This window comes from Acanthopagrus latus, chromosome 13, assembly GCF_904848185.1.
Source record: "Acanthopagrus latus isolate v.2019 chromosome 13, fAcaLat1.1, whole genome shotgun sequence".
NCBI lineage: Eukaryota > Metazoa > Chordata > Actinopteri > Spariformes > Sparidae > Acanthopagrus > Acanthopagrus latus.
Window position 1 is genome coordinate 22,324,188 of NC_051051.1, and position 20,306 is coordinate 22,344,493.

At 41.0% G+C, this 20,306-nt stretch overlaps 1 protein-coding gene across 8 annotated transcripts; it reads left to right on the forward strand.

The window, feature by feature from the left end:
• The first annotated feature begins 28 nt into the window (after nt 1-28).
• cenpe (centromere protein E) lies at nt 29-20,241 on the forward strand. Of its 8 annotated transcripts, none has more exons than XM_037118815.1 (56): nt 29-207; nt 1,508-1,614; nt 1,748-1,837; nt 1,943-2,061; nt 2,152-2,271; nt 2,386-2,467; nt 2,559-2,626; nt 2,707-2,781; nt 2,903-2,954; nt 3,040-3,127; nt 3,727-3,856; nt 4,009-4,128; nt 4,242-4,394; nt 4,481-4,631; nt 4,730-4,829; nt 4,929-5,643; nt 5,734-5,790; nt 5,961-6,128; nt 6,260-6,334; nt 6,477-6,545; nt 6,684-6,815; nt 7,001-7,178; nt 7,268-7,422; nt 7,516-7,809; nt 8,471-8,617; nt 8,761-8,925; nt 9,139-9,243; nt 9,326-9,496; nt 9,630-9,779; nt 9,899-10,120; nt 10,222-10,314; nt 10,752-10,835; nt 10,928-11,044; nt 11,144-11,260; nt 11,352-11,573; nt 12,380-12,460; nt 12,696-12,779; nt 13,179-13,322; nt 13,427-13,660; nt 14,374-14,457; nt 14,645-14,761; nt 14,837-15,070; nt 15,196-15,429; nt 15,924-16,004; nt 16,321-16,431; nt 16,537-16,719; nt 16,813-17,022; nt 17,114-17,326; nt 17,418-17,621; nt 17,777-17,953; nt 18,115-18,215; nt 18,410-18,507; nt 18,726-18,861; nt 18,944-19,305; nt 19,394-19,432; nt 20,062-20,241. In XM_037118815.1, exons 1-56 carry the CDS (start codon nt 152-154, stop codon nt 20,139-20,141), a joined length of 8,154 nt encoding a protein of 2,717 aa, XP_036974710.1. In that variant the 5' UTR covers nt 29-151; the 3' UTR covers nt 20,142-20,241. The 8 variants fall into 8 exon arrangements, with proteins under 8 accessions (XP_036974710.1, XP_036974713.1, XP_036974712.1 ...); XM_037118818.1 differs by having other exon boundaries at nt 17,777-17,896; XM_037118817.1 differs by having other exon boundaries at nt 10,967-11,044.
• Nucleotides 20,242-20,306: the final 65 nt, after the last annotated feature.

The following is a 20,306-nucleotide window of genomic DNA, read 5'->3' on the forward strand; positions in this document are numbered from 1 at the left end:
CACCAATCAGTGAAGGTTGACAAAAATTTGAAATTTACAAACGTAGGGCGCTCGCTTCGGATGTTAAGGCGTGATTATCGTTATCATTTTCAGAAGATGGATTAATTTACGTTTTCATTTTAGGTGTGTTGGTTAACTGTCAAGTAGAAAAATGACAGAAGAGTCGGCTGTCAAGGTTTGCGTTCGAGTCCGTCCGCTTATAGAGAGGTAAGTTTTAAGACAACAGTTAACGTTACGTTGACTAGCTAACCTGAATTACAAGTTATGAGCTAACTAGCTAACTCTTAACCGTTAGCGTTGACGTTACTGAAAGAAATGTTGTTAATTTGTCATTAGCCAAAAATCTAAGCTAAAAGTCATTGTTGCAGTAAGTATTAATGGTTTATCAAACTCTGTTGGCTGATGCTGAGCTTGTAAAAATACCTAACGTCTGTGCTTTGGAGTAATAGTTTGAAAGTTATAGTTTACACTTTCTGACTAACCTGATAGTACTGTATTGAAACAATACACTGCTGAGTTATTTCATTACAAATCTGATCTCTCTTGGGAACCTTTGAAATGTATTATATTTGTGTGCTGTATTGTGCAATTATTTTTCATTCGTTCTGTTGTTTTAACGATTCTAACTGCTCTGTCTAGAGGTTTAAGTGAAACTTTACCTTGTTGATGGCTAAAAGTCAGGGGATCGACCGTGTTATTACAGTTAGTACTGAGGGGAATTGTCTGTACCAAATCTATCTAATAGCTGTCCAGACATTAAATTCTGAACTAAAGTGGTGAACAGATATCACTATCCCTCACTCACTTGACTCTTCAAGTTGTCTTTTGTTATTAATAAGATGTGACCTAATAACAACTGACTTTTGAAAAGGTGTGTAAAGCAACATTATGTAGGGACTGACAATCTCCCACAGTTTCTGATTGCAACACCACTGTCAAAAATACTAAGAGTGCTCTGACTGATATATTTTGTAAAATGTCACAGCCACCTACACCACAGGACTGACTGCTTTTCACTGGCTGCAAACAGCTAACTAACTTTCCCCCTGCAAATATCAATACAGATATTTAGTTACAATGTTATTTGTTGTAAACTTGTATCTTGAAGTTTACATGTATGTAATGCTGTGGTCCTACCTTCTCACCTGAGTTACACTAGTGCAGAAACAAGTGACAGGGGCATGGAGTGGCTGAGACAGACACCTTTAACCCTATTATAAGACACTACCATCAAAATGATTTTGAAGCTGTTATTTTAAGGTCAAAATGTTACATAATATTGTTTTAAAGAATCAAGATCCTCATATCTGATATTATTGACTTTTCAGTACATAATAATTGTGGATTTTTTTTTTGAGAATTAAAGGGATTTCTTTATTAATCTAAATATTATAATTAGTTTTTGCTGATCCTCCACAAATTAATTCACATGGAGCAACACTAACCTTTGTACCTTGAACACATTGTTGAGAAAATTGCATATCTTGAATGTGTGTCCTTCTTACAGGGAAGAAAGTGCAGAGAGAACAGAGCCCGTCCAGGTGTACTGGAAATCTAATTCGAAATCAATTCATCTGATTGATGATGGGAATTCCAACAAGAGCTTTAGTTTCGGTAGGTTTTGCAGCGTGTCAAGGGTTAAGAGATGTGTTTTCACTTTTTTGTGGCTCCTTTGAGATATTTGCTATTGAGTATTATAGCAATATAAATCTACTGTACATACATTTTGCTCCTCTCCCATTCACAGATCGGGTGTTTGCTGCTGAAGAAACAACCAGTCAGCTGTACCAGAGCATTGCAAAGCCTCTGGTGGTTTCCTCTGTTGAAGGATACAATGGTATGTACTGGAAACTGAATGCAATGAGACCCATCTATTTGTGTTGTTCCATATTTTTGTGTTGTTTTGTTATGTGTATATAACTATTCTGTGCTTGATCCACAGGAACCATATTTGCTTACGGGCAGACTTCCTCTGGAAAGACTTTCACCATGATGGGGAGTGACCTTACTCCTGGAGTGATTCCTCTGGCTGTGGAAGATGTCTTCCAAACCATAAAAAATGTAAGAATTGTATAACATGTTTGAAATATGCTGTAATCTGTTGTGAAATCACAGTTTATTCTAACCAAATTACTTATCTTTTGCCCAAAGTGTCCAAAGAAGGAGTTCCTTCTCCGGGTTTCTTACATGGAAATCTACAACGAGACTGTGACTGATCTGCTTGTTGACAGCTGGAAGAGAAAACCTCTGGAAGTCCGTGAGACAATCAATGTGAGTGGGCTGTTTGGAGGTTTTCATTTTGATGGTGTTTTTGCAGACCTTTTTAGGTTTGTACTGGTGTACTTTTCTGCCTATTTTGATTGTGACTTGCCAATACCTGTGCAGAAAAACATTTATGTGGCTGACCTGACCGAGGAACTGGTAACAAATCCTGAACAAGCCCTGGCCTGGATTCGGAAAGGAGAAAGTAAGATCTGATGTTATGTTACTGAACAGTTGTCCCTTCACAGTATGCACTGCTACAACCAATATGCTTTCTGTCCAATCTTCCTCTTTAGAGAACCGTCACTATGGAAAAACCAAAATGAACCAGCGGAGCAGCCGCTCACACACCATTTTCCGAATGGTAAGTAAGACCACAACATACGGTAACGTGATGGATTCTGGTGAGATGTCGTTTTTTTCTCATGATTTAATTTTACTTAGATCTTGGAAAGCAGAGAAAGGAGTGACCCAGCATCTGGTGAAAATGCTGATGGAGCCATTATTGTGTCTCATTTGGTAAGCTAGCTTCTTCTTTTAATACTTGCAATTTTTTCAATCTTCCTATTAACTCTGCTTTCTGACTGGATCATTGTTTGTGTTTTAATATTGATTTGGTCAATTTTGCTTTGTCCTCTAGAATTTAGTCGATCTAGCTGGATCTGAGAGAGCAAGTCAAACAGGAGCTGAAGGTAAGGTGGAGTTAAATATATAGACAGAGTTAATGTATGCTATAGTGTATGATAATACAATAATCTATTCCTTTCGATGTCACAGGCGCACGCTTCAAAGAAGGTTGCAATATCAATCGTAGCCTGTTCACACTTGGACAAGTGATCAAGAAACTGACAGATGAGAGCCAAAAGTGAGTACAGAGTGAACAAGCAGTGCACTGATAGCAACATGTTCCACCTGTGTTAACACCACTCTGAATTATACAATTCATATGTCCTATAACTGTTTGGGTTTTACTTTGTACCTCTAGGATAATCCTTATTATCAGCCAGTGTTTCTTGCTGTTACTGCACCCTTAGCTTTAAGTAAGAGTTCTCTAAAATATTCTTATTTGCGCCTTTCCTTGAAATACAGCATTGCATCTATCCATCAAGTGCCTCTGGTAGCTGGGGTAACAAAAAGTGCAGAGCTCACTTTGTTGAACTTTTTGAAACAGTGCAAAGGATCTACATATCCGGATGAGAATTAGCAGGTTCATTTTACATATCTCACACTCAGGAAAAAATCCTAAAACTCTCAATATACTAATTTTGAGGTTAAAATTACGAAGTTGAATGAGTAGTCTTCCTCATTAATTCAAAATGACTCCAGAGTTGTCAATCAAGAGTTAAACTGTCTCTGGTTATATAAAGGTAAATGATGGAAAGAAACAAATGGATTTGAAAAACAACTAGTTAATAGGCCTATATATGTTTTGAACATTGGCTCAATATCATCCTGTGTCTTCAGGGGTTTCACCAACTACAGAGACAGTAAGCTAACCCGCATCCTACAGAACTCATTGGGTGGGAACGCTAAAACTGTCATCATCTGTACCATCACTCCTGTCGCTCTAGACGAGACCCTCAGCACTCTGCAGGTTGGTGAAATATGCAGATTTAATACTCAGGACTGGACAATATATTACTACTATGTCGTTAATGTGATATGGCACTAAATATTATCTTAGATCCCTAGATTGAGATATCAAAGCAGATGTTGTTTCATGAAAAAAAACAAATGTTCTAATAGTTTGCCAGCACTGCAAAGAAAATGAAGAACGACCCTCATGTGACAGAGGTGTCTGATGACGGGGCTCTGCTCAAAAGATACCGAAATGAGATCGTTGACCTCAAGCGAAGACTTCATGAGGCAAGTGTCATCCGTCTTTTTCTCTCTTAATTCATGTTCTGTTTCGCCTATCCATGCAAGTTGCATGACTACGGCACTTTCTGCCCACTGACGTGTGGATAACCTCCCTACAGGTTTCTTCAGTCACACACACAACAGCCACAGAGAAGGAGTTTCTCGCCCAGCTGCTCCAAGAAAAGGACCAGCTCCAGAGAGAGCAAGAGGACAGGATCAAAAACCTTACGAAACTGATCATCACCAGCTCAACCCTGGTTCCTGTTCACAAGGTAGATTATGACACAAAGCTTGAGATAGAGAACAGCTTTCTCTACATAATTTTCATCTTAATGATGATGACTGTTTCGACTTTAAGATGCCAAAACGCAGAGTGACATGGGGAGGAAAGATGATCAGACTGGCCCGTCCGTCTGTCTGTGGTGTTGGCTCATCTGACCTCAGCTTTGCAGACCCTTTAACTCGAAAGAGGAAAGCAGACCGCTCCTGTTTAACGGAGCTGGGTGAAGGTAAGAGGGAACACAGTGTATGCATTCTGCAAATCAAAATTAATCTAATCATTCCAATCACACAATCACTTTAATGCATATATTGTATACTTTAACAGAGGATGAGAGCTTTGACTCTCACTGGGATATTCCTGATGAGCCATCAGATGAAATGGAGATAAATCAGAGTTCTGTGACTTTTCGAAGTTTCGGAGACAGGTGAATGCCCTTAAATAATCTATGATATTATGAGTTTATTTTTCTTTCTTTATTTTAGTTAGTTAAACACATGACATTTATATTTTATCTTGTCTTTAGTCCCAAAGACTTTGTGTCTCCAGACCGGATGTATGACCTCTCAGGAAAAGTGTCTAACCTTGAGCAGCAGCTGGAAATGGAGACCCAACAGAAAAATGAGGCCTTGGAAAAGGTACAAACATTAGATGGTAAAGTTGCAGAGCTGGAGCTGCAGCTTCAGACAGAGGCCCAGCAGATGCAAGAGTTCCTGGAAAAAATACAGACAGCAGAACAGAGGGCAGCTGAGCTGGAGCTGCAACTGCAGCTACAAACAGAGGCCCAGCAGAAAAATGAGATGATGGAGAAAATAAAAATAGCAGAAGAGAGGGTGGCAGAGTTGGAACTGCAACTGCAACTGCAAGCAGAGGCCCTGGAGAGACACGAAATCCTAGAGAAAGCACCGATAGCAGAAGAAAGGATGGCTGAGCTGGAGCTGCAGTTACAATCAGAGGCCCAGCAGAAGAATGAGACCCTGGAGAAAATACACATAGCAGAGGAGAGGGTTGCAGAGTTGGAGCTGCAACTGCAAATGCAAACAGAAGCCCAGCCGAAACACGAGACCCTGGAGAAAATACAGATAGCAGAGGAGAGGGTGGCTGAGCTGGAGCTGCTGCTGCAAACAGAAGCCCAGCAGAAACACGAGACTACAGAAAAGATGGAGATGTTAGAATTCCGAGTGGCAGACCTGGAAAGACAGCTGGAGGAGCAGAGCCACATTCCAAGTGAAACTGAACAGGTATGCTTGATAAACCTTTTCTAAATTGTTTCGATTTGGCTTGGTTGTGCTTGCTGACATTTGCACTAATCTTACTGACTTGTGTTCCAGATGAGAAGAGAGTTTGCAGAGACCATCCAACTGTGTGAAACTCTGGCTTCAGAGAAGGTAATGTCACAATTTAGTAGCTTGTTTTGCTTATGTAAACAGAAAGTCTCATGTTCACTCATTTTCTATATGAAAACCCTAACCCAACAACAAGCTACATAGGGGCAGTGCATCTCAGGTATAAATGCTCACCACTGTTTAAACTGATGAAGCTGTCGAAATGTTTACAGGACACAGTGGTTGGTGAGCGAGACTACCTGAAAGAAGAGCTGGGGATGTTCATAGAGCAGATTCAGAGTCTGGAGAAAGCAAACGCTGCTATGTTACAGGAGCTGCAGGAGAAGAGAGAGACGGACGAGTTCGAGTCACTGGAGGAAGAGTTCAGGAAGGAGCACGAGGTGAAGTTACTGGTTGATCTCCATCAGACTCCATTTAAAGTACTAAGATCAACGGGTGATGGAGACATGGGTTTGAATTTGTCTGTTGTTGTTATGAATTTTGTGTTCACGCTGTTTGTTTTGTCTTCCAGAACAAGTTAAAAAATGAAATATCTAGCTTGAAGAAGGCAGTTGAATCCTCTGAGCTCCAGTGCCAGGAGCATCAGGTAAGATGACATGCTGAGGATTTCCTCCATGGACTAATTAGATGGGGGAAAAGAATTATCATGATTATTCATTTTTTAAACAAAAGATCATTGATTATGTGTTGCAGGTTCTTTGACTGTTCTTTATTTTTGTTTTTTCTAGAGAAAACTTGAAACTCTGACTGAGGAGCTAAAGAAGAAAAGTGACTTTGCAGAGGAACTTCAGAGTATGGTACGCATGATTTCATAGAAGGTGCAACATGGAGCCAGTCAACAAAATTATTATTTTAGCAGAGATGACTGAGAAGCAGATGGTGTTGGAAAAAGTTGTCATTAAGCAGACTAATTGTGTTTTGTTGCCTCCATACAGAGCGGTAAGGACTTGGTGCAGGAAGTGGCGAAGCTTCGGCGCTCTCTGGATGATGCTGAGGGGCTCAGCAGAGACACAAAGAAGGAATGGGCTTTCCTGCGCAGTGAAAACATTGCGCTGGAGGAGAGAGTTGTAAGTGGGATTAACACAAAATATACTCAAATGATCATTTGTGTACTTGCCAATATCAGTTATATAAAAAGTATTACTGCAAGATTTTACAGTAGTATACAACATAGGCATATGGTTTCTGTACCGTACTGCTGACACCAAGACCAATATCTATGTGGTGTGTCTTTTCATGGTCTCCTTTGCAGGTTACGCTATCTGTCAACCATGATAAGCTGGACAATGAGGTAAACAGCTTGCGCTATCAACTTGAGACAGAGAAGTCACGCTTCAGAAAGATGCAGACAGATCTCCAAAAAGAGCTGAACGTTGTGTTCGATGAGAACACCAAGCTCACCACTCTTCTGGATGGAAAAGTCCCAAAGAGTAGGTTTTAGATTGAATTGTTTATGAACCTCTGATAAAGTGGAATATGTGGAATCAGATGGGAGGTATAAGTTGTTTTCTGTCTCCAGATCTGATCGACAGCGTGGAACTTGAGAGAACGGTATCTAACCTTAACAAAGAGCTGACAGCAGCTCGTGAGGCAGAGGAAGCCCTCAGAGCTCAGCTGGAGGAACTGTCTTCATTCCAGGCCCTCCCAGAGAAAGTGGACAGTTTGACAAAGCAGGTCAGTCCTCCAAAAATCTTCCTATGGACTGTGTTATTTGAGATAGAGAGCATGTTTCAAATAGTCATGTGATTTCATTCTGTGTTGCCTCAGGTGTGTGAGTTGACTGAGGAGCTGTGTGCTGTTCAAACTCAAAGAGACGGCCTGCTCTCAAGTCAAGCTGAGTGTCAGGAGGAAGCTCAGCAACTCAGAGACTTCCTGCAGACATCCCAGGATGAGATCCTGAAAATCCAAGCAGACTCTAGTGCTGCTGCACTGAGGGAGAAGGAGCTGAGTGAGCAGTGTGCTGATGTGACACGGCAGCTGGATTCACTTCGCTCAGACCTGGAGCAATCTGATACCGAGAAGAGTCAGCTCATAGCTACTATGGAAGAGATGGTCTATAAAGTAAGTTATGGAACTTAAATATGGGTGCTGTGTGATCATGATTTAACCTTTTTATTAGCTTTGAAATCCTAAAATGTTTTCATGTGCAGACAAGAAGCATTGCAAAGCTGGAAGTAAAAAGGCTGAAATGGTGGAGTTAACTAAATATTAATTTCCTTCTAGTAGTAGTTAAAGCTGAATCTTTTTGAATCAGTGTGTGCATCATGAAAAATAAGGTGTGTCAGTGTTGATGCCTCAGATACAAATTTCATCAGCATATATGGAAATATAACTATTGGATCAAACTCCGTATCAGCAGATATCTGATATTAAAAGGACTGTTTAATACTGAGTCAAAAATACATATTTGTGTTTGGTGTGAGTTGCTGAGTTTTGGAGAGGTCAGTCACAGACGTGTCAGCACCACAAGTCAAGCGCCATTCAAGAGAGGGCATAGAGTGCCAAAAAAATTCACTTTAAAAACTCAACACCGACTTCTCTTTCGAGATATCATGAACTAAGACAATCCACAGACCTTGTTGTGAGCAGTTTCATGTAGGAACTACTTTCTGTCTACACCCGAATCACTGCGAGCAAGCAGGCGTTCATCTACTGAGTCCTAAAGATTGAGGCCCAAAAACTTCTACCACAAAATCATGGTAAAGTAATTTTTTTCTTTCAGCTGCAGGAGAGTGAACAACACAGAGCGTCACTGGAAGATAAACTGAATGAGATGCAGCAGCTGATGAAGGATTTGGAGGAGAAGCTTGCTGACAGTGAAAATTCCAGAAGCACAGAGGAAGAGATCAGTAAAGAACTTCAAGAACAGGTATGATATGACATTCCTTATCAAGTCAGATCTTTTCTGGATGTTAACTTTCCTCCAGTTAGCTTTTGGATTTAGAACTGTAGATCAGTTACGTGGTAATACCATAAAAATTTAGCTCAGTGTTTTTATTTGGTTGATCGCAGGTGAATCAGCTGACTGAAGAGCTCCAGTCTGTGCGAGCTGAGAAAGAACAGAATGCTGATGCTCAGACGTCTGCAGAGGAGCTGGAGAAGCTGCTCGCTACAGTTACATCTGTCACTGCAGAGAGAGACCAGCTCCAGGTGGACCTCCAGGAAAAGGTGCAGATGGTGAGTGACTGGATTGCTTTTTTTAAACCTTAACATTACAAAACCAATCCTATTACATCTCTTAAACATTCTCTCTTCCTCTTTTTCTCTCCTGTTCTCCTGATACTGTGTGTATTTGCAGTTAACACAGCTGTAACCTGTCCCTGTTCAAAATAATTTTAGCCCAAGTATTGTTCTTTTGATTTACGTTACGCTTATGTGTCTTATTTTTAGGCTGCAGAGACACAAGCTTGCCTACAATCTCTTCAAGATGACCTCCAAGAGCAGAAGCAGAAGATCTCTGATCAGATGAAACTCATTGAGCAGAAGGAATCTGATGTGAGCTTAAATGGTAGTGAGGCAGCTTAACTAATTCTTCATTGCCAGCGATCTGACCTTTAGTTGGAAATCTGCCCAACAGATGCTGAGTCTTACACAGGAGCTTCAGAGTATGCGAGATGAGAAAGAGACTCTCCTGATGGCCGGTGTTCAGAGCTCTGCAGAGGAGATGGAGACGCTCCGATCTACTGTGGCTTCTCTCACTGAAGAAAGAGACCAGCTCAAGATGGACATGCAGGAGAATGTGGAGATGGTGAGTTTTCACGCGGCTACTTTGACCATCCAGATTTTAAAAATGCATTTATTTCCATCAGATCTGTCGTGCCTATGATGTTTGTTTTCGTCTCTACGCGTCAAATTTATGTATTCTTATTTTTCCAAAACAGATGATTGAGAATCAGGATGAGCTGAGAGCAGCCCTGGAGAGGAATCGTGAACAGAAAGAGCTGATCAAACAGCTGGAGGCTGCTCAAACATCCAAACAGGACGGTCTTCCCAGTGAGATGAGTCCACAGCTAGAGGAGCTGCAAACACATGTAAGACCTTCTTGATTCATCAAGAAAACTTAAAAATCTTACACAGTGCCATGACATTACTTACTTCAGCTTTTAAGATATTCATTGTAGAATATAATGTTTTTTTCCCGCTACAATAGTTGAAGACTCTGACTGCGGAGCTTGAGTGTGTGAGGGCAGAGAGAGACGGTCTGCTCTCTGAGAAGGAAGCCAGCTGTCAGACATCCACAGAGGAGATGGAGAAGCTGCTGAGCAGAGTGACGTCTCTCAGTGAGGAGAGAGATCAGCTGCAGGAGACGCTGGAGGGACTGAGACAGGAGAAGCAGCAGCTGAAAGCAGAGCTGGAGGACAGGATGGAGGTGGTATGTTACCACTGTTTCTTCATACATGCGATTATCTCATTTATATTTAATCCCAGGCAGCCCAGAGGAGACAATTAAAAGTAATGTGTTTTCTGTCGCAGGTTGCACTAGCCCATGGTGGGTTCAACCAGCCACACATGCTGTCATCAGAACTCCAAGCACATGATGCGACAGTAACCCAACTTCAGCAAGAGGTAATAGCAGTTTTTATTGTCTTATTGACCAAAATCTGCAATAAACGTATCTTTACAAATGTTTTGTGTGTATTAGGACTGCAACATATTATTATTTTCATTATTGATAAATCTGCAGATTATTGTCATGATTAACCAGTTACTCTGTTTTTTACATCAAAAATTGTACACAAAAAAGAGACCAAAGTGTTGTCAAACCAACAGTTTACATTTTTGCTTGAAAATGACTTACACAAGTAATCAATCATCAAAATAGTTGCCAATTGATTTTCTTTTGATTGACTAGTAATGTTATTGGCTAATCATTGTAGCTCAAGTGGGTATTTAAGTCTTCTATATCTTATTCCTTACACTGACATCACTAATCTTATCCTTCAAAACTCTCATGTTTGATTTAAAATACTTAAATTATGGAATGTTGCTATTTTCCTCCCCAGATAGAACAACTACAGGCAACTCTACAAACCATCAGTGAGCAGAAGAGCCAGTTGGAAGGTGATCTTCAGCAAAATATGGAGATGGTGAGAATGAAGTTGTTTTTTGTAAAACTGATGTCTTTGGAATGTAAGTAAAATCCCAATGTCAGTGATATTGAGTGAAAACTTGTTTTTAGGCTACAGAGACTCAAAGCCTTCTACATTCATGTCAGCAGCAGCTCCAAGAGCAAAATCAAAGAAACATTGACCTGGAAAGAGTAAACCAAGAGAGGCAAGCCCAGCTGGAACAACAGGTCTGTCCCTTGCAACATATTTCACTAAAGCTGTATGTTGACTTGTATTGTACCCCCTTTCGATGTTCTTTTGAATTCTAAATTGTTCTCTTATTTTAGGTTGCAGAAACTCAGAGTCTTCTACATTCTCTTCAAGAAGAGCTCCAAGAGCAGAAGCGAAGGAGCTCAGATCATATGATACTCTGTGAGCACAAGGAATCTGACTTAGAGCAGCAGGTGAATTGAAATGCTACCAAAGGATATGTTAAAGTCTGATCTTTATTGTCAGTGTCTTGACTGCTAAGTGGAAATATCCCCTTTTAAACAGATGAAGACTTTGACTGAGCAGCTTGAGAGTGCACGAGCAGAGAGGGATGCCCTGTTGTTCGAGAAGGAAGCCAGCTGTCAGACATCCACAGAGGAGATGGAGAAGCTGCTGAGTAGAGTCTCGTCTCTCAGCGAGGAGCGAGATCAGCTGCAGGAGACACTGGAGGGACTGAGGCAGGAGAAGCAGCAGCTGAAAGCAGAGCTGGAGGACAGGATGGAGATGGTATGTTAACATGTCTTTTTGTAAATGAAAATGCTGGTGTATCCCGTCCATTTTGCAAGAATCTGGTTGCAATTTTGGGGATAAATACCGAGGAATTTTAGCATGTATGTCTGTGTACATACAGAAGACTTGCATATGTACTGGAGAAAAAAAAAAATATTTCTCTTAATCACAATCCCAGGAAACTCCTAAATACTGAGGCCCCTCCTGGAAATTTCAATTGTGATGGTAATATGACTGGATTAAATTTGCACCTGGAGTTCTTTCATTTTTTTTATTTTGCATGCTTGTATGCAGTTCCCAGTCCGACAGTATGGTAAAATGTTTCTAGATTAACTGAGTAGCGTGCAAAATCTGATCAAATCAAAATAAGTGGCTCATTCAAATTTGCAGACCTCAGTCCCAAACCAAAGCAAGTAAGGCCAGCTGCAATGTGGATGCATACAACACACCTGCAAACTGGTCACCTTTTGGCTACAGTCACCTTGTTTATGTCAACCAGGGTAGTAAAAGTGAATGAAGAGGGTTTTAGTTTTGTATGTTGTCACATTTTTCACTTCTCCAGAGTTCGTGGTCTGTTACAAATGTTTGCCTTAGAACAGCCCCAAAATAAGGCTGAAGTTCTAGTCAAATATGGAAGGATTTAATACTGCACCATTTGATGAAAGCTTTTCATGATGAATTATCTGCATAAAATCATTGATGGTGAGAAATTCCAAGAATCCAGGGAGAAGTGGGGGGGGAAAAAAAATCGAATGCCCTTAAACCTGGTGGAAGGTCACATTGTTTTCCCTCTGTGTTTCTAGATGCAGTGTGAGTTCCAGCAGCAGCTCAGCTCTGAGCAACAGTCACTGAAAGAAGAACACGAGGAACAGCGACTTCTGCAGGTTAGATCATCGTGCTCACTTCACCTGATCATTGTGACATTTTTACATTTTGGTTTCATTTGACCTCAACAGGCATTTGAGCCAGAGCGTTTAGGAATAAAACAACTCACTCAATTGTTTGCGTCTCTGTGTGTGCACTGAACTATGGAGTTATTATGGATTTTCAGTTTATATTGTTGCTCATACATGCATTCATATGACTTATACTGAGAAGCTTCCCTGCGTGGTGTTTCAGATCCAACAGTTGGAGGAACAACTGGAGAAAACAAAGGAGGAAACAAGCCAGATGAAGTCTGACCTTCAAGAAAATGTAGAACTGGTCAGTCATTTTTGACTCATTTATTTTTCTGTTCTTTTCATAATTTATTGTTTAGTCTATGAATTAATTGAAAATAAAATTGTGAAAAAAAAATGGAATTTGCTGCTGTTCACCATGCTTTTGTTTTTGAAATTATGATTCTAAACCATAATATATAGTATTTATTGTTATTTGGTGTAAGAAAAATAGCAAATTGTTACATTTGCATTCATTTTGGGTTGAAAAATGAACTCATTAAGATGGCATGTAACGTGAGCATATTATGGATGATGTCACTTATAAGACTTGTGGCTGAAGAAATCCACTGGGATTTGAATATTAGAGCAAACTCCTTTTTTTAGTGACTTTGTAAAGGAAATATCTTTCATTTTATGCTCTTGTGGTGTTAATATCTTTTAGATGATTGAGAACCAGGAGGAGCTGAGGGTGTCCCAGGAAAAGATCAAAGTCCTACAAGATGAGATCAACATGCTGAGGAGCCAAAAGGCAGAGCTGGAGAGCAACGGAGAGAGTACCTGCCAGTCACAGGAGCTCCAAAACCAGGCAGGACTGCATTTTTATATGTAAAGAAGAAGACAAAGAATGAACCTGCTGTCTAATGTTCTTGATTTTTTAAAAATAATTATTTCTCCACTCTATCCTGACAGATCCAAATCCTGATTAAGGAGCTTGAGAGTGTGCGAGCAGAGAGAGACGGTCTCCTGTCTGAGAGGACGGCCGATGCTCAGAATCACAGCGAGGAGATGGAGAAGCTGCTGAGCAGAGTGACGTCTCTCCGTGAAGAGAAAGATCAGCTGCAGGAGACGCTGGAGGGACTGAGACAGGAGAAGCAGCAGCTGAAAGCAGAGCTGGAGGACAGGATGGAAACACTGCAGGCTGAGGTTTGGAAGAGTTTTGTCATATGTAGCTTCTGTAGCTATGTGTTCAGTAATAAAGCAATCAAAAATAATTCTACAAATCAGCGTTTACAGATATATCTCTTAAGTTTGTTGAATATATACACAAAGGAGATGATTTAAAATCAAGTTGCAATGATTTATTGATAAGTTGTCAACAATGGAATTAATGGCAAACAAATTTCACGTGATTAATCAGTTTTTTTAATATTTTGATATTTCCTGGTTTCTTTTATGCCTTGATGACACTAAACTGAATATATTTGAGTTGTGGACAAAACAAGACATTTGAGGTTTGTGCTTTGGAACACACTGATCAACCATTTTCTGACATTTTATAGACGAACAACTAATCGATTATTCAAGGAAGGAACTGGCAGAATAATCAACAATGAAAATACTTGTAAGAGTTTTACCGCCAGAGAGCATTGTCAAGTTTATTTTTACACTGTATAATGTTCCGCTGAGTGCAAATCTTTGTCACATTTCTTGAAGAACAAAATGACTAAGAATGCATCACACATCAAAAGATGGGGCTTGAATCAGTGACGTTGCACACTGTTGAAATGAACTGATAATTTCAGGATTTGATGGGAGTTCCTTTTCCATGTGCCGTCAAAAATGTCTCTTGTGTTTGGTGTATTTTGCAAATGTTTGGAGGTTTTAAATGAATAATGGACCTTCTTCTGCTTCAACAGAGTGTCCAGCTGAGTGTGTCTCTACAGACTGTCACTAAGCAGAAGAAGCAGCTGGAAGATGATCTGCAGCACAACATGAATGAGGTGAGGCCACTGCTCATCACGATGTCCTGCTGTAATTAAACTGCTTTTTCGCAGTTTTGTACTTGATGGTTTTTAAGGATGTTGCCAAAATCATTGTGTGACCAGTATCTCATGAATATTCTTGTTTGCCATTTTTTCATTTTACTATTATTCAAACCTGATTATGTGTTTATTCGTTTGACAAAAGGCTTCAACAACACAAGAGCTTCTGAAGTCAGTCCAAGAAGAGCTGTGTGAACTGAAGCAGATTAACTCTGATCTGGAAAAACTGCGACAGGAGAAGGAATGCTCTTTAGATCAGCAGGTTAGTGTCTATATAATTATAATCAAACACTTTTTCGTAGCAGGTTGATCCTTTTAACTATTCCCTTCTTCACAGATAAGGACTTTGACTGAGAAACTGGAGAGTGTTGAGGCCGAGAGAGACGGTCTGCTCTCTGAGAAGGAAGCCAGCCGTCAGACATCCACAGAGGAGATGGAGAAGCTGCTGAGCAGAGTGACGTCTCTCAGTGAGGAGAGAGATCAGCTGCAGGAGACACTGGAGGGACTGAGACAGGAGAAGCAGCAGCTGAAAGCAGAGCTGGAGGACAGGATGGAAACACTGCAGGCTGAGGTTTGTGTTGGATAGCTTAATGTATTATTGAGGGCTGCAAATATTTGAATTATGAACCGTTTACTCCACAGCTGAAGTTTAAGCGACAATAAAAAACCTCTTTTTAACTGCTCCTTACCTCACAGATTTGGATTCTATCTGAGAAACTTGTAAGCGTTGAAACTGAGAGAGACGGTCTGCTTACTGAGAAGGAAGGCGGCTGTCAGACATCCACAGAGGAGATGGAGAAGCTGCTGAGCAGAGTGACGTCTCTCAGTGAGGAGAGAGATCAGCTGCAGGAGACACTGGAGGGACTGAGACAGGAGAAGCAGCAGGAGAGAACAGAGCTGGAGGACAGGATGGAAACACTGCAGGCTAAGGTTGGTTATGGTTTGTGTTTCTCCATTATAACGCAGCTGGAGTAGCAGCGAGGCATCACTGGCAACATTTTTAGCTTGTATCACTTTTAATTAGTACCTCCAAAGAAAGTTCCGATGATGATGTGTTCCCGAAACTCATCAGTGATTTTAATGGGTATATTATTATCCTAGCTGATAGAAATTGTGGATAAAACTACAAACATGTGAACCATATTTCAAAAATCCTTTATTCAAAAAAACTTGTCAATTCTTTGGTGTACTTTGGACAGTAAATAAATATGATGATAGAATCCAGTTGTAATGTAGCTATCAGAAGACGCGCACATTTTTTGTAGTTCGCTTTCGGTGTCTTACCTATGATTTTGAGTGATGTGATTTATCTCGTTATCAGTTATTATCAAGTAGACACTTCTTGTCACCATGCCTCTTCTAACACCTGTCATCTGTGATGCATGCTCTAAATGACCCATCACTGTCTCTGGTGTTACTGTCAGATGCAGCAGCTCAACCAGCAGCTTCAAATGTGCACAGAGAAGCTAACTCGTACTGAAGCTGAAGCCCACACCACACAGCAGGTTTGTCAGCAGTCCTGTTTTAGTTTTTTAAATTACCTTTTTGTAATCGGGCTGTCTGATGTCTCTGATGTTGGAAATGATTGTCCTCAGAATTTTAGTACCATCATGTGTATGGATGGCAGGATGATGCATGATGGAAAAATGGGTTCTTGAGAATAAAACTCATCAGCATTTTCTATAAAGGTTCTGCAGAGATGTCTGAAGAGGCAGATAATTATCTTAATATATCTTTATCCAGAGAAGAACCATTAACATGCTGGACTATTTAGGGATATTTTTATAATGGATATATATTTTTTTCCCCGTCTCCTTTCAGTTGCTCAGTAACGCAAACTCAACCATCTCAGCACTCCAAGAACAGCTGAGCACCAGGGGAGTCCAGGAGACAATTTCATCACGGCTGCAGGACTCTACAGGGCAACTTCAGGTAATTCCATTGATACATTTTTATCAATCAGCGGCTGAATGACAAATTATTCTAACACTCTTAACAGTTCAGTAAAACGCTAACAGCAATGAACTATAATTGCAGGAGTCCTTCAGAAGATTCCAGCACTTCATAGACACTTGTTCAAAGTTTAACTCTCATATGGACAAGACCCTGCGAGTAGAGAAGCACCCCTCTCTAATCCCTCTACCAAAAGCCACCATGAACACCTACAGCGCTGTCTGTAATCTGGGACAGCAGAGTCTTCAAAGTCTGGGCCACATACTGGTAGATATAAAAAGATTTCCGCTTGAAATTTCACTGATGTCTTATCTTTTAATCGTGTTATAAATTGAAAACCTTTACGCTCTGCTTCCCCAGGCTCACCTACAGCCGCAGGCACAGATCTACAGGGCTCTATTTGAGGAGCTGGTGAAGAAAGATTTGGCCGTTTTTGAGGTGAGGCGTCAGCACGACTCGCTGCTGTGCAAAGTGCAGGCATCCAGCGACTCTGTCCAGGACGAGGACTTCAGCACACTCTTGGAACACAACCTGACTGAGCTGCTGGACAAGAGGCAGCTGTACCTGCAGGTGAGCTTTTTTTTTCAGGCGATACAGATAACAATCATTTCTCCAACATAACTGTACTAAACCTTTTATGACGATTCTGCTGGTTTTGTAGAAAATGGCCAGCATTTTGGAGAAGCTCCGGTCCAACATGGCTTGCCTCCCCAGTGAGCTGTCAACTGAGGCCAAAGAGAGGGAGAGGTTCAAGGAGCAGCTGCAGTCTGCAATGGCCAAAGAGCCGAACAACTACAGCGGACTGGACAGCATCCTGCGCTCTGAGCTGGAGCGCAGATCCGCAGTGGTGCAAAGCAGGAAGATGACTCTACAGGTAGGGTTTAGCTGCCTTAAAGGGTCAAGTATGTATTGCAATAATATTTTCTTGTCTTTCTCATGTTATATCTTTCACCTGACTCCTGCAGAGCATCATCAGTGACCACGATGGTCTGTGTCAGGAGCTGAAGTCACTGGAGGCTCAGGCTGATTCTCAACTCAGAGAGGGGAAAAGCAAGAGTTCGACTCTGCTGCAGGCGTCACAGGGAGCTCCTCTGAAAGCAGAGCTCTCCCAGCTGAAGGACAACCAGCAACTTCTTCTTCAGCTCCAGCAAACTGAAGAAAAAGTCAAAGTATGTCTGCCATATCTTTTTGTTTGTTTTGTCTTTTTATTAACATTTTTTCTCCTTGTCATATACATTGTAGTATATTTAGACTTATTCCCACATACACTGTCCTGAAACCTGTCTATCTGCAGATGTTGACAAGACATTTTTCCGTCTTTCAGGCTCTGTCTGTACAAAACGATCAGCTGCGTGATGCGCAGATCAAAGCCAACAACAGGGTGTCCAACCACAAACAGGCTACCCAGCTCCTGCAGACGGAGCTGCAGGACAGCCGTGCACAGGTGGAGGAGAAAGAGAACACAATCCAAACTCTCCGGAACAAACTGCGAGAGTCTGAGGTTCATCTAAAGATCTCATTTTCCAGCTCATTGTAAAAGATGATTCTGAGGCTTGACATACTTCTAGTAATCATACTAAAGGTTATTTACTGTGGTTTTGTAGTTTACATTTTGCTTCACTTGCGCTGATTGGCCTTTTTGAATATTTGTCTCTGGTTCAGAAAAATGTCCCACCCACTGCTGTTGAGATGGAAAACCTCCGGAAAAAAATGTTCAAAATGGAGGTGGAGCTGACTTCAGCTTCTGATAAACACCAACAAGAGTAAGATTCCTTTAGATGCATTTCTTCTGACTCTTCTGTTTTTGTCTTTTTTATTAACTGTTGTTAGTAGTTCTTGATTGGTATTTTGTACCACCTAACAGATAAAGGTTGTTAGCTGACCTTATCACCTCTTCCTAAAAATCCTAAAGGGGTTATTCTATTTGTTTCATGTCTGACTGTTCTGATCTTCTCAGGATCCAGAGGATGACCACACTACTGAATGAAAAGGAACATTCAATGAGGAAGCTGAAGGAGGCCTTGAGGAAATCACAGCAGCAAGGAGAGGAGTCGTGTAAGTCACCAGTCTTTGTCTATGTGTTGTTCTTATTTAATTTAACGTGACACATGTACACTTTACAAAAAAAAGGAAAATGTTTGCCAGGCTGTTTAATGAAGCTGATGAGGTTGTGTCTTTCAGCTTGTTTTTTTCTTTTTTTCAAAATTCAAGCATGGGAGTGTATTCGTTACCCACTTAAAGGGGAAATAACAGTGCGGTCATGATGAATTCAGTCCTGCAGGGTGAAGACCTTCATGCCCGACTGACCGACCCCAAAGGTGGGGTGATCAAGAGCAGCGTTATGCTGGAGAAAACCAAACTTGAGGAGGAAATCAAACAGCTTCGTCTGAAAATAACCGGGTTGGAAAGGTAACCAGTTTGAAGATTCATTTTCATGTGATCAGTTATATTTTCTATTGTTGCTCTGACATCTGTTCTCCTGCTCCATCAGCTTGGTGTCCAGTCAGCAGGCAGAGATCAGCAAGTGGAAGAGCAGAGCCATCAAGTTAAAGGTGAAGACCAAGAATGACAATCCTTCACCACCCTGCACTCCCACCAAGAGAGGCCTCCCCATGACCTCAGACTCCTCCAACTTCCTCAACTCACCCAAGAAGTTCCTGGTTACTCCCAGGAAGGTCCTGGACTCTCCCAGGAAGGTTTTGGAGTCCCCCAGGAAGCTGCTGGACTCTCCAAAGGCCAGTCTGCTTGACTCGCCCAAAAGCAGATTCTTTGATGTGGGTGGAAGCTCAGAGCTGCTGTCCAAATCCTGTCCCAAGCAGTTCTTTGATAACTCGAGCCTTGGAACCATTCCAGGTAAGCTGCTTGTAAAGTTCACCTCGCTGTTCTGCTGCTCACCTGGTCGTCTTAACATCATAAAGACCTGAGCTGTTTGTTTTGCCAGAGGTTTCCAATGTTCCTGACACATCAGATGCAGAGATGGGTAACTGCTGTAATATCACTGTGTGTTTGGGTCACTGGGGGGTCACTAACAGAAGCATGAGGTGTTGGGACTTCACAGGTCTTCACTAAGCCTTGAAACTTGAATCAGGACTGATGGATGAATTAACTTTTTCTTTTGACCTTAACAGGCAGAAGGAAAACTGCCAATAGGGAAGCTCATTTACCTTGTTGTAAATGTATATATTATGATATAAAAAGAAATATACCTAGTGAGCCAGGGGAGATGCCAAGTTATAATTGCAAGATAAGCGAAACATTTTGAGGTCCTACACACAAGTTTCAAGTACAACTGCTAAGCTAAAACAGGGTTTCCAAATGTCCTTGAAACACCCAAGTTTAGAGTACAAGAAGGGTGGTACTTTATCATGTGATGGCATGAAATGGAATGATTTGATAACTTATTTACCACAAATGTTTATTAACTGAATTTAAAACTAAAAAAATCACACAAATGCCAATTTCTACATGATGTTGCTTTTAAGAGGAACAATAATCATGGAAATCTAACTGACTCACATGTGCAACAGGGTTACTGACTGATGGAGACCAGTAAGTTTTATTCTATTATTTGTACATACAGTTTTGTCTTATAATGGTTTCATCTTGCAGATGCAGCTGTGGGTGCAGACAGGAAGGAGGAGTGGTGGCCTCAGTCTCCAAAGCAAGAGGACATGTGTAAAACCCAGTGAGACGTCCCACATGTGCAATATTTTTATGTCTTAATGTGTTTATCTTTTCAGTGTTCTATGTTTAGTGTGTGACTAATAAAGTTTGTCTTGATCAACGAGATATCTCCTTTATAATTCAATCCAGTGACTCCGTTTCCATGAGGTGATACTTTAAACTAGTATTAT

What these genes read in the sequence shown, in the direction of transcription:
- cenpe (XM_037118815.1), top strand. Translation starts at nt 152, where the DNA reads ATGACAGAAGAGTCGGCTGTCAAGGTTTGCGTTCGAGTCCGTCCGCTT. An exon ending in AAGCCCAGCTGGAACAACAG is followed by an intron (nt 11,045 to 11,143) that starts GTCTGTCCCTTG and finishes CTCTTATTTTAG; the next exon opens with GTTGCAGAAACTCAGAGTCT. An exon ending in CACAGGAGCTCCAAAACCAG is followed by an intron (nt 13,323 to 13,426) that starts GCAGGACTGCAT and finishes CTATCCTGACAG; the next exon opens with ATCCAAATCCTGATTAAGGA.